Below are 13,421 nucleotides of genomic sequence, written 5' to 3'. Positions count from 1 at the left end.
GTTTCACACAAGTATTTTATCTGACGGCTGTAAGAAGCCAACAAGTAGCTTCAGTAAAGTCTGGATAATGAACACAATGGTTGATGGTTCAAGTCTGTGCTATTTTGGGGCTACCACTAGGAAGGAACACAGAGTTCATGCTGCAGTGGGCCACCACTCTCACGCAGAGGACATCAGCAGATTAAATCATTTGGGAGGTATTAACCTTTCTTAATTACATGTGAACTTACTTTGGAAACATTTCTCTGCGTTTGAGTGGTGGCCCACTGCAGCATGAACTCTGTGTTGCTTCCTAGTGGTAGCCCGACAAACAGCGCAGACTTGAATCATCAACCATTGTGTTTGTTACCCAGACTGTTAATTGAAGCTACTTGTTAACTTCCTACGGCCGTCAGCTAAAATACTTGGTGAAATAGAACTGCATTAATTTTGAAGAACAAAGTGTAGTACAAAAGACCTACTGTTGAATCCTCAGTTGTATTTGAAAATAATAAATTGCTGTCCTCCTTAATTGGTATTCTTGATGTTCTGTTTTCATAGGTGGTGTATGATGGACTCTTTGGTACAAATACAAATTCAAAATTAAGAACATTATCCCTGCAATTTGTGCATCACATTTGTGTAACGTAAGTTTTTTGAACTGTTTGTTAAGTTTTCAAGCTGTTCGGAGTGATGAAGGGATGGAAGAGTATCTTACCTAGAAAGAAAATGTGTTTGCTTACCTTAAAATATGTCACATTTTGATAGATTATTTAAACTTACGTCAGCTATGTCTCTGTTTTAAGTAATAATCTGAAACAATGCGTAATTACAAGATTCTTACATCTTGCTTTGTGTATGTGTTGTTTTTTAACAAGCTGTCCAGAAATCAAGATTAAGCCTTTAGGTCCAATGCTTTTGAATGGTCTCACCAAGCTAATCAATGAATATAAAGAGGTAAGTGACTCGGTTTTTTTTTTTTTTTTACTTTTTGTTAATATTTTAGATTTTAAATTCTGTTATAACCTTTCCTGGTCTGTATGTTGATACAGTTAAAGTTTGCTGTTGTTCCATCATTTCTTAACATTTTTAATTGAGGTGGTGCAAATTTCAGAAATTACCAACATCTTTGTCCCCTTTTTTGGGAAGTAAGCATTAAAAATTGATATGGATCTTGAAGTGGTCTTATTTCTTTATGTAACATTTTAAAAAGCTGGTACATTTTATTTTAGAAACTGCGCAAAAATGGAATGAAAAGGATTATATTTTATTTTATGATTTATTTCCATATAGATCTATTTCGATTTGCTTGTACTGAGAAACAGTGTTAATTCCCAGAAACTGAGATTTTATTGATTCAAAACTGTCAAAACATGCATTCAGTAAATTTTTGATTCCTTAAGCTAAGTGGGATGAGGATTCCTTGGATTGTAGTTTTTCAAATCCTGTTTTTTCTTACTGTATCACTCTTAACCATTTCTAGTATTTCAAGGGAATTGGCTAAAAAAAAAAGGTAAAATTTTAAGAACGCTAGTTAATATTCTTTTCCTAAGTCTTAGCTAAATATGAATGCATGTTTGCAGTAGTATAGTGACCATTATTTTGCCATTTGGAGCTAGAATTGAGTTTGAATCCTAGCTTTGTTCCTTCATGAGTAACTTAAATTCTTTGGACCTCTGTTCTTTTTTAGAAGAATGAGGCTAATAGTATCATTTCATCGGATTACGGTGAAGATTAAATGATCATAGATGATTGTGAAGATTAAATGAGATAATTTAGCACAGTGAAGGCATGTTAGTAGATATTATTATTGCAAACTGTTCACTTGTTGTGCAGCTGTGCTTTGGGGCAGTGCTAGGCCTGGCTCTCCTGTCCTCTTCTGTTGAGTGAGCAGAGCTTGCCTGGTGCTTAAGGCCTTGGGAACCTTTCAGATTATTTTTATGGCATAGATAAGTGCTTTGGATTGCTGGTAGATACAAAAATGCTTTGGGGCTTTTTGGGGAGAAACTAGATATTTGAGGTAGATTAGAGTGGCCAGATAATCTACAGGGCTGTAATTATCTTAACCTCCAGATGACCTCTGCATGTCTTCTCAACAGATGAGCCCATAAGAGTGGCTAGGTAGGTGTGTGAATCCTTTGTGAAGTGTATAAACTTCAGCTCACAGAAGTGCTGCTGTGTTCGGAGTAATGTCAGACTCCTGATTTTCATAAGCAATGTAAAATTCTATCTGTATCTTGAGTGGCACCCTCACTAACTCACCCAAATACTATGATCCCTTTAACTTTTTAAGGTGAAAGGTATGAGAAGAAGCAATTTACTATAGTGCAGATTTTTAGATAATTGCTTTCTTGCTTCCTGAAATTTGGGGTAAGAGAGGGTGGATCCAAGTGTGTTGGGCAGTGATGAATTTTCTAATAAGTTAGGCTGTCTTCCCAGTTGGTGGTGAATTTTGGTATTTGCAGGTTACATAGTATTGAAAGGATCCTGAAGTTAGCATCAGTGGAGAGAAACTATTCTATTATATGACCTCTGCATTTTCCTTTTGGAGTGAGTGGGGGATGGACAGTTTTGTTTTGTTTTTTCTTTTAGTAGTCTGATGCATCCTGGGTTTGGACATTTTTATTTGTTTTGTTCAGATTCTGGTATCATGTAGTTAGGCACAGTGAGATCTAGGTTTAACAAGGAGTAAAATAATGCATTTCATTGCAGCAAAAAGGTTTTGCCATTTACTGTGTTTTTGTTCTGTCTGCTTTTTTGTTCTTTTTTTTTTTTTCTTAATTTCAAGGACCCTAAGCTACTGTCTATGGCATATTCAGCTGTTGGAAAACTCTCCAGGTGAGTAAACTCCTTTTCAGTGAGAGATACTCCTTGTTGGTAAACTAAGAAAAATTGTGGCATTTAATAATGGATGGATAATAAATTTGTTATGAGTCTGAAAGGAAATTATTTAATGGCCATAGGTTGTTTAGAAATGTCTTCCTTGTAGAAGGATAATGATGTGAGACATCTTAATTTACATTTGAAGATATGTTACTGTATTAAATGGCAGCCTTGAAATGAGATTTTGTGCTGGATTGTGTCCTAACATGTTAGTTTTCTTGTACCCTACATAGAGACATTTGATTGATCTTAAGTCTTTTTGTTACGACTTACTACTAGTGTTTATAATATCAATAATCAAGGGTTTTTCTAGTGATTCTCTTTTCTGATAGTGTTAACGATTCTTGAGTTTCCAAAGGTGGATTTTTTTTTTTCTCCTCTGTTTAGTCTGGTTTCCTGCACCCACTTCTTCCTGGTTTCCTCTTTGTTCACATATTTCAGAGCAGGGGGTGAGAGGAGCAGCATCTTCAGTGGCCCTAACCGCTGCCTGCACCCCTGCACAGGAGGTCAGGCTCTTCTGCACTGTGTAGGGAAGGAGTTTGGGGGCTCAGAAGACAAGTCATTTCAGATCAACTGATACAGCACAGCATTGTCGACAGACCTTGCCCCTTGTGTGCTGGCATGCAGTTGACGGAGCTTCTTGTCACCGTAGTCTTTAGTTTAAATAGCATTTAGTCTCATCTCTTTTCTTTATTTCAAAATAAGAAATGTTAACTGAATGTATGGAATAGATTCTAGTGAGACTATCTAGATAACACATGAATTAATCTAGAGTTACTTGGATTAGACAGTAGAATTAAATATTGACTTTAAAAAATGTTTGGTTCTCTGGGGAGGTGACCCAGTGATGCCCACATGGTGCCCAGAGGGGAAAGTGCAAGTTCAGGAAAATGTGTGTTTAGTTTCGTTTTTTTCTGCCTTATGGAAATTTTCAGTAGTAATGATGGTCTCACGTTCTCTTGCAGTCGAATGCCACATTTGTTCACTAAGGATATAGCCCTCGTGCAGCAGCTCTTTGAAGCCCTGTGTAAGGTAGGGAAACCTGGCAAGTGTGTGCTTTCTGTTTGGATGCTCAGCCGGAAACTCAACGGTGACGGAAACTCAACGGTGACGGAAACACTGTTTTTATCATCTTTCAACAGGAAGAGCCCGAGACGCGACTCGCTATTCAAGAAGCATTATCCATGATGGTTGGAGCTTACAGCACTTTGGAAGGCGCACAGCGGACTCTCATGGAGGCACTTGTGGCCTCGTATTTAATAAAGGTAGGTCCAACTATGTGAACCACAGTGGCGGGTAATGTACGCATTTTATATTTTTATAATCAAAATTTGAATTGCTTTTCTTCTTAATAATGAAGAAGAGTATTTGCTTTCCCTTGGACTGTGATTTATGATTTTTTTTTTTGCCCCCATAAAGTCTTTTATTGTCAATCTTGCCTTTCAAACCAAGATTTCTAGGTACAAACTAGGCATAGAAAATAGCTGTTTGAATGGAAAATTCTAATGTGATGTGTTTTTAATTCTTCATTATGGAAATATGATTTTAGAGAAGAAGGAGTAGTGATATTCACAGAGACCTTATGTTTAAAGGCTTCCTTGTTGGAGAACTGTTCTTAATGTCACGTTCTCCTAGTTGGTTGTGTTTTGTTTTAACTGGTAGCTGAGCCCTACAGTCCCTTGGAGTAGAGTTCTGTAGGTAACATTGGGAGAGAAGAGCAGAAGGAAAGACACATTTTATGTATCAAAATGAGTCTGTAGGAAATAAGCCAGTACCATCATACATACTCTTCTTTCTTTGAGTCCTCTTCATCTGCCTATCGTGGGAGTTTGTAAGAGAATTTTTAATATCTATGGTTATATACACATAGTGTCAGTAGCTTAGTCGTGTTCAACTCTTTGTGACCCCATGGACTGTAGCCCACCAGGCTCCTCAGTCCATAGGATTCAAAGCAAGAATACTGGAGTGGCTTGCCGTGTCCTTCTTCAGAGGATCTTCCCAACCCAGGGACCAAACCCAGATCTTCTGCATTGCAGGCAGACTTTTTACTGTCTGAGCCACCAGGGAAGCCCAATATACATGTACATGTGTATATATGATATATAGTATACAGTATAAAATAATATATTATGTATTGCTTTAGTCAGTTTTTTGACCTCTATTTCTAGGAATAGAAAGAGAGGGAGATTAAAGAGGGAAAAATGTCAAATATTGGTGAGATTAATATGATTTGCATCTCACTGAATTTGGCTTCCGTATTTATATTGAGGGAATTATTAAAGGTTCAGAAACATGTCTGGCTTCTGTTGAAATGGAACAGGATAATTATGAACGTTCAGAAATCTTATTATATGTAGAGTCCCATTGTCAAATGGTCTTGGTGTCCAGTGTATCTGGTTCATGGTCATATAACATGAGCAAAGTAGTATAGGCTTGTTTGGAAGCTCATTAGAATCAAATACTTAAAACTCTTCATTGGTAATCTCATATGAAAATGGAATGCTTGTATAGTGCACATGGGTACTGGTTATACTTATGCAGATCAAGTCACATAACAATATTACCAAGTTATAGGTGATTTGGTTTGTTTTCCCAGACTACATGTAAGGCAGCCAGACTGAGGGCTAAATCATATAGACTAGTCCTTAGTATATTGCCCTATACAGGGAATGCTGAAGAGTAAGAACACCTGAATGAATGAGGTAGCACATGTTTCTAAGCACCTCTCATCTCACTTATGTTGTGACTGGAGGATTGACCCAGGGGGAAGGTACGTGAGAATAAAGCTTCAGCATCATTAGACTCTACAGCTGCTTTTTCTGGTCGAACTTGATATTTATAGATTGCAGTCTCAATCTATTTAAGTTAATTGAATATATGTGAAAGTGAAAGTTGCTCATTCATGTCCAGCTGTTTGCAACCCCATGGACTATACAGTTCATGAAATTCTTCAGGCAAGAATACTGGAGCGGGTAGCCTTTCCCTTCTGCCAGGGATCTTCCCAAGCCAGGGATTGAACCCAGGTCTCCCGCATTGCAGGCGGATTCTTTACCAACAGAGCTATCAGGGAAGCCCCAGTTGGATATATGTATGCAGCTGAAATTTTGCTTTGAAGTCATTTTTAACTTTAGAGCTAACCTGAAAGTGTTGGTGGTATTTTACTTTAAATTTGTAGGGACTCCAAGTAGGCTCTGTTTGTGTTCCCTGCAAACTATGTGAATTTCACTCATGTGGCTGAGAGCGTGAGAGTTGAGGAAGCAGAGGTGGTGGCTGAAAACTGCCCCTGTGACCTTGGTCCCATGGTCCGGCTGAGTATGGGCATCTACAGAGAGATTCTCTGACAGCAGTCTCGGTGGGGTTTCCTGCTTTACTTGGAAGATCCCCTTAGGTCATAAAAGCACTTTTTAAATAATGCCTTTGTCCAGAGACTTTTAAACAACATGGTTAAAGATCTCGACTAAAAAGATTTTTATTTATTTAGATATATTTACTGAAGTATCAACTTAAATTTTGATTGTTTACAGTTAAAATGACTTACCTTGACTAAAATGAGTTGTTACTTGAATTTTTTTTTTTTATGTCTGTGTTTGTGTGTTTATGTGTCAAATAGCCTGAAGTTCAAGTTCGACAAGTGGCTGTGAAATTTGCCAGTACGGTGTTTCCCTCAGACCATATTCCTTCCAGATATTTGCTCTTGTTAGCTGCAGGAGACCCGTAAGTTTCAAAGGTGTTGATACGAACTTGGGTTTATTTCAAATTCAGTTGAAAATTGAATAAAATTTATGTTGTTTGTAGCGTAGTCTGTTTAATTTAGAAGCAACGTATTCGAGTTAAAAATATGAACCCCTTGACACAGCATGAAGACCTGTAGTCATACCCTGTCTTGTTATTTCCTGTGGGTAAAATTTGAAGATGCAAGCCACGTGACTCTCCGTGACTAATGAAATTTCGAAAAAGAAGTGATTGCTTCTCATGTATTTTATGATTCTTTGCATGTAGCCAAGAATATACTTAAGACAAATGCCAGATAAAATTGCTGTTCTTATTTTTCATATGATCATTCTCTGGTTAGTGAAATTTATTTATCTTTCTTATCTCTACGGAAGGCGGGAGGAAGTTCATGGAGAGGCACAACGTGTTTTAAGGTGTCTTCCTGGTAGAAACAGGAAAGACAGTGCTTCTAAGCAGATGCCGTCTTTCCCAGAAATGGTATACTATATCCAAGAAAAGGTATGGTATTTACTTTCATATTATTAGTTTGAGTCACATAGTGAATGATGAAAATAAACATACCTTTTTTTTGGTGACACTGTGTAAAATGCTAATCACTAAATGCTGAATAGTAGTAAAGTTTCTAACAATGTTAATATTTACAATAAGAGAGAGGCACAAAATGAGAAAAATATAAATCTCAAGTGTAATTAATCTGCCCAAATCTAAATTACTTACAGTTTCTTTTATGCTGTTCAACATTTTGGCTGTGTTTAAAATTTTTCCCCTTGGCAAGACATGCTTAAAAATATTAACTCTTATTATTTTTGTGTTTATTTTTTTAACTGTGCCATGCAGCCTGTGGGATGTGGGATATTATTTCCCGTACCAGGGATTGAACCTGGGCCCTCAGCAGTGAGAGCATGGAATCCTAACCACTGGATTGCCAGGGAATTCCCCCAAATATATCTTTTTATTCTTAAGGGCATTATTTAGGACAATGTAAATTTAAGAACCCTTTAGGGAGCAGTTCAGATTTTTTCCCCTGTGTTCATGAGAGAACATCATACCTGCTTTTTGCAAGTCTCCTATTTTACTGGTAGATCAGAGGATTGGCAGTCACAACCCAGATCTGTCCGACTTTTTACATGAATGTTTCTGTAAGTGTGCTGGGGGACAGCTTGCTGCCTTCATCTCTACTGGTGGTGGTAGCTTTTTGCGTAGACAGACATCTTATAGGCGTTGGAGGGCAGTTTGTGGCAGCCATGATTCTCTTCTCTGGTGGTGGTAGCTTTTTGTGTAGACAGACATCTTATAGGTGTTGGAGGGCAGTTTGTGGCAGCCATGATTCTCTTCTCTGTAGCAGTGCCGTAACTGGGGGGCAGAAGGTGCTTTTGTGCTAATATTTTTCTTCTACCTTTATTATTAATGAAAATAACTGGCATTCAGTGCCCTGGTGCGACTGTGTCAGTAGATGCCCGGAATAGGTTTATTCTTTTAATTTTTACTTCCTACTGTGTCATCTTTGGAGCTTTTTCTTTTTTTCCTTTCTTTTTATTAAAGTGTAGTTAATTTGTAGGTTTCTTCTTTTTTAAGAAGCCAGTCAAAAGGCAGCACATCTGTCACTTAGGGTTTGAGGTCTGTGCACGATCAAGCATGAATAATGTAAAAATATTTGACTAGAAAAAACCAGTAGCAGATAGTAACGTAGCTAGAAATACAGTTATTTTTGAGTCAAGAAAAGGTACATGTGCTTTTTTTTTCAGTAATTGATTTTGGGGGGTTTCTTTTTATTAGGCTTCCCATCGAATGAAAACGCCAGCCAAATACATGACTGGGACCACTGTCCTTCCGTTCAACCCAGCAGCCTTTGGAGAGGTAGGACTGGCGTATATTTCTGTTTCATTTTGGCAGGGCATTCTTAAGGATAGTGTCACAGTCAAAAAGATGTCCGTGAATTTTTTGTGTTCTAGGTAAAAACCCATACAGTGATGTCATTGTTTTATATCAGATTGTTTATTAGGAAAAACAGTGCTTGATAATTGGTATTGTTTTAATTCACAGCAGAGTCAAGAAATATATTTATCTCAGTGAGATTCTTTTCATGAGAGATCTAGGTACTTTCTTTACATTGATTGCTGTTGGGAATTCACAGCAAATTAGATTTGAATTTTAAAGCCAATGATATATTGAGGTTATTTGGACTATCCAGCTTTGAAGGTTGGAGGGTTAGATTAATTTACCTCATTTACTAAGGAAAATTCTATTGTTTCAGTCATTGGCTTGCACTAATTAAATGGCAAGAGATAATCTTGTTCACAGTGAGTGAGAATACTCACGATGGAATTGCTGCCAGTCCTGTTCTAGCTGTCAAGGAAAAGCACTTCCAGAAGACTCCTGACTAACTTAATTTGTGTCAGAGGTTTTTAATGACATCGTAGCTACTCTTCTGTAGATGAGTTGAACCCATTTTCTCAAGTTCTTATGCCAGTGGAGATTAAATTCAACTGGAGTTCTACAGGAATAGATCATTGGCCCTGGGTTTCTGCCTAGTGTCTGTCTGTCTGTCTCTCTCTGATATATACACACACATCTCTAAAAAAAAATGATTTTCGTTGTACCTGTTTTAGACTTTAAAAGTTGAGTTTGCATTTTAACTCCATTAAACTCTATTAAAAAGCACTCTCTTTGGATTATAAAAGCTGGTTATATAAAATTATAGTTTTTTTCAGTTCACATATTGAGTCATGTTTTCCAGCTACTGTGAGGATTATTGAACAGCTTTGTGAAGGAGGGTGGGGGCATCAAAGCTGGGAACTGTCACTTTGAAGAACATCTCCCACCTTGATTTTATGAGAAGCTTATCTGGTGTCCTTCTTCCTTCCATCCGTAGATCGTCTTGTACTTGCGCATGTGCCTGGCTCACAGCGCGGGGGTGGTGCCCACCTCTCAGAGTTTAGCTGATATGCAAGATCATGCCCCAGCCATTGGACGCTACATACGGACTTTAATGTCAGGCAGCCAGGCGACACCCTCCTCCTCATCTTCCAAGAGTGGGGAAACCAACCCTGTTCAGATCTACATCGGCCTGCTTCAGCAGCTCTTAGCAGGTGTTGGAGGTAGGAGGTCGTGATACCGAGGACGGGTACTAAAGCACTAAAGCAAAAATCTTAATTTTAAACTCAGCTGACAATTTTCACCAAAATTATTTTCTCTCCTCTCTCCTATAACTGAACGTGAATCTTTCTTTTCTAAACTTGTCTAATTTCAGCTTTGATATACTATTTCTCTTTGCAGAAAGAAATGCTAACAATAGATAATGTATTTTTACTTTGCAAGTGGGTGTGAAGAACAGGGCATCTTTTTATAGACAGTAAGGCTGTAAATTTGCTGTATTGAGTCACATACTGTATTCAGGTTAACGTTTGTTTCGTAAAACTGGGAAATGCCTCCTAAAGATGTAACCTTATGCTTTGAAGGAATTTAGTGATCCTTGTATATGTATCACTTTTCTTGAAATTAAAATGCTTCTGAATTCCTTCTTATTTAGGTTTGCCAGTCATGTACTGTCTGTTGGAAGCTGTCTCAGTGTATCCAGAAAAGTTGGCCACCAAATTTGTAGACAAAACTGAATGGATAAAGGTATATCCTTTGCCTGTGTGTTTCGTTTTGATTCTCTGTGTTTTAAACTTCGGTGTCATGATTTCGCCTTCCTACCAGGGTTCCTGTGACCTTTTCTGCCTTTAGGTCACTTTGAAAACTCTGATCGTCAGGCATTTACTAGGAAGCTTGTAGGTCAGTGTGCGGCCGTGATCCATTTAGGTGAGAGGGGGAGATGAGTGGAGAGTCATATAAGTAAAAAAGAATTATTTTTCTGCTTTAAAAGTAAAAAAGTAATCATTTCGTATAGTTTAAATAAAACATTATGTAAAACATCTTTCTCTGTCTCTTACCTGCCCAGATTCCTTCAACTTCCTGCCTCTTCCTCTCTCACCTGACAGACATATAGGTTATCACTTATTTGTATACAGTGTCCCTTCTAGAGTTTAGTTACACATATACACGCAGATGAAATCAACATTTTAAACTTTTCTTCGTTTTTTCACACACAAGGTGTTACACAATACTTTTTCACACTGTTTTGTACCTTACTTCTTTCACTTAGCTTTAGAACATGGAGTTATTCCTGCATGACTGTAGAGAGAACATCCTCTTTGTTTTAACAACTTCTTTATTTTTCACAGCATGGCTGTGGAATTATTCTTGTTGTTCAGTCGCTCAGTCGTGTCCAACTCTTTGAGACCCCATGGACTGCAGCACGCCAGGCTTCCCTGTCCTTCATCATCTCCCGGAGCTTGCTCAAACTCATGTCCATTGAGTTGGAATTATTCTGGATCCTTATTGATGGTCATTTAGGGTACTTCCAGACTGCTGCAATGAACAGTCTGTCATTTTGAATACGAGTGGGTGTATTTTTAGTTGGATTCTGCAGAAACGGCGTTGAGGACACATGGATGCAATTTTAATAGACAGTGCACATCCTCCATATGAAAGAGTGAAATCGAAAGTGAAGTCTTGATCAGTCATGTCCAACTCTTTGCGACACCATGGACTGTAGACTACTGTCCATGGGCTACAGGCTCCTCTTTCCATGGGATTTTCCAGGCAAGGGTACTGGAGTGAGTTGCTATTTCCTTCTCTAGGAGATCTTCCCAACCCAGGGATTGAACCCGGGTCTTCCACACTGCAGGCAGATGCTTTACTATCGGAGCCATGCGTAGTTCCAGTTCACACTCCCACCAACCATGTTGGAGAGTGTTTTGTTCCCATGGTCACACCAAAAGAGTTGCCAGGTTTAGCAAATAAAAATGCAGGATACTCAGTTAAACTTGAATTTCAGATGAGTAGAGTGAATAATCTTTCTTAGTACAGGTCTGGCTTGTGCAGTTTTGTATACCTCTTGTGCTACATAATGCAGTTCTTTTTGGAAGATGCAGTTTGAATTATGGTAAAATGTACAGATTCTTTTAAGTGTGAACACGTGAATGTAATTTACCAAGAGTGAGTTTTGCCCTTTTCTAAAAAATCTAGTCTCATGAAATTGCATCTAGTTCAAAAAGATTTTTTACTCTATGGAGATTTGCTGATTTTAAAATGATTTTAGACCTTTGGTCTTGTAGATCAGGGGTCATTAACCTGCAGTCTGTGTGCTAAATCTGTCCTGCCTCCTGTTAGCGTGGCCTGCCAGCTAAGACTAGTGTTTACATTTCTTAAGGGTTGAAGGAAAAGTCAAAAGATGAGTAAAATTTCCTGACATGTGGAAATTGTAGCGTCCATAAAATTGTACTGGAATCCAGCCACACCCATGTGACTGCTTTTATTAATACAGTGGCAGAGTAGAACTGCTGCAGAAAACATGTAAATCTCTGTTTTAGATCAGTTATATATTAATTCTACCTGTTTTATATTTTGTATCTTTGATGAAAATGCACATGAGATTTTGGTCTATCCTGTGTATGGTCAGTCATGTCCAACTCTTTGTGACCCTATGGACTGAAGCCTGCCAGAGTCCTCTGTCCATGGGGCTCTCCAGGCAAGAACTCTGGAGTGGGTTGTCATACCCTTCTCCAGGAGGTCTTCATGACTTGAGATCGAACCCACATCCCTTATGTCTCCTGCATAGCACTTAAGCACTAGCGCCTTCCAATCAAAAAAAGAAAAAAAGCATTTAATACTGGGAAGGAAATCTTGGCTCTTCCTGCCCCTTCCTGGCCCATGCACAGGCTCTCCAAAGATGAAGGTGCATTTTGAGGCAAGGCACTCCTCTCAGAATAGGACATGCCTGGCTCAGGCCTGCAGTGACTCACTGTTATTCAGAAATGGTAACATCAGAAGTCTGCTGGCCCCTTACCCTGCAGTGACATTTGGGCACGTGCAGGTGCCCTTTCTTTCCCCGAAGAGGAAGAAGTTCCCAGAGAACAGATTGGGGTGGGGGTCGTGGTCCTCTGTGCTAAGGACCCAGGGAAGTGCGGGAACCTGCCAGGAGGGAGAATGAATGCCCTTGTGGTCCAGAGGGCAGGGATGGTGCAAGGGCGCCCCCACGTGACCAGAGGCACCGCCTGCAACCACGTGTTCATTCCCGCGGGCGGCGTCCATCAGATGCCTCAAAGCTAGAATGCTCATTTTCAGAAAGGGAGGGTAGCTCGGCTTTATTTTGTTTTGAAATAATAGATTGTGTTCTTTTCTCAAAAATACCAATAGGTTGAACATTGTAATGTATCATGTATTCTTTTAACTTTAACTGTTAGAAGTTGTCAGCAGGGAGATGATCCTATATCATGTACATATTTCTTTCTACACCGCTCAGAGTCTGATGAATAGCAGTAAAGAAGAGATGCGTGAACTGGCAGCCTTGTTTTATTCCGTGGTGGTATCTACAGTGTCGGGAAATGAGCTGAAGTCAATGATAGAACAGCTGATAAAGACTACAAAAGACAATCATGTATGTTATTAGTTTTGCCTTTGTCTTTTGTGTATGTGTGTGTGTGTGTGTGAAATAGAAGTTTTACAAAAGCATCTAATATATTTTTTCTATGTTCTCATTTGTAAAATGAACGCATAAATTGCTTGCTTTTGTGATGGTAAAGATGAAATGAGATGGATAACACATGGATTCAGTCAGTGCAGTCGACGAGTTTGAGTGCCTTGTGTCTCACAGGCACTGTTCTAGGTGCTAGGAGGACAGTGGGGAGTAGATACGTGAGAAGCTCTGGTAGTGCTTGGCGCTCAGAAATGTTGGTCCCTTTTTTCTTCCCCATCTCCTGCCACCTCTCTTTGTACCTGCCATC

At 38.9% G+C, this 13,421-nt stretch overlaps 1 protein-coding gene across 30 annotated transcripts in view; it reads left to right on the top strand.

Moving 5' to 3' along the window:
• ECPAS (Ecm29 proteasome adaptor and scaffold) overlaps positions 1–13,421 on the top strand; it is a 109,770-nt gene that overhangs the window by 58,609 nt on the left and 37,740 nt on the right. For all 30 annotated transcript variants that reach the window (XR_014078195.1, XR_014078206.1, XR_014078184.1 and 27 more), the window contains 11 exons: positions 541–626; positions 858–936; positions 2,768–2,817; positions 3,828–3,894; positions 4,005–4,127; positions 6,473–6,576; positions 6,969–7,092; positions 8,371–8,451; positions 9,467–9,692; positions 10,124–10,215; positions 12,941–13,075. Coding sequence is in view for 23 of the 30 variants with exons in the window: in XM_081574410.1 (XP_081430536.1) it covers positions 541–626; positions 858–936; positions 2,768–2,817; positions 3,828–3,894; positions 4,005–4,127; positions 6,473–6,576; positions 6,969–7,092; positions 8,371–8,451; positions 9,467–9,692; positions 10,124–10,215; positions 12,941–13,075 (1,167 nt within the window). In the remaining 7 variants the exon portion in view is untranslated. The remainder of the gene's footprint in view (positions 1–540; positions 627–857; positions 937–2,767; positions 2,818–3,827; positions 3,895–4,004; positions 4,128–6,472; positions 6,577–6,968; positions 7,093–8,370; positions 8,452–9,466; positions 9,693–10,123; positions 10,216–12,940; positions 13,076–13,421) is intronic.

This window comes from Giraffa tippelskirchi, chromosome 1 (genome assembly GCF_054371585.1).
Source record: "Giraffa tippelskirchi isolate mGirTip1 chromosome 1, T2T-mGirTip1v1.2.pri, whole genome shotgun sequence".
Classification (NCBI taxonomy): domain Eukaryota; kingdom Metazoa; phylum Chordata; class Mammalia; order Artiodactyla; family Giraffidae; genus Giraffa; species Giraffa tippelskirchi.
This window is presented reverse-complemented; position numbering and strand designations above follow the sequence as displayed.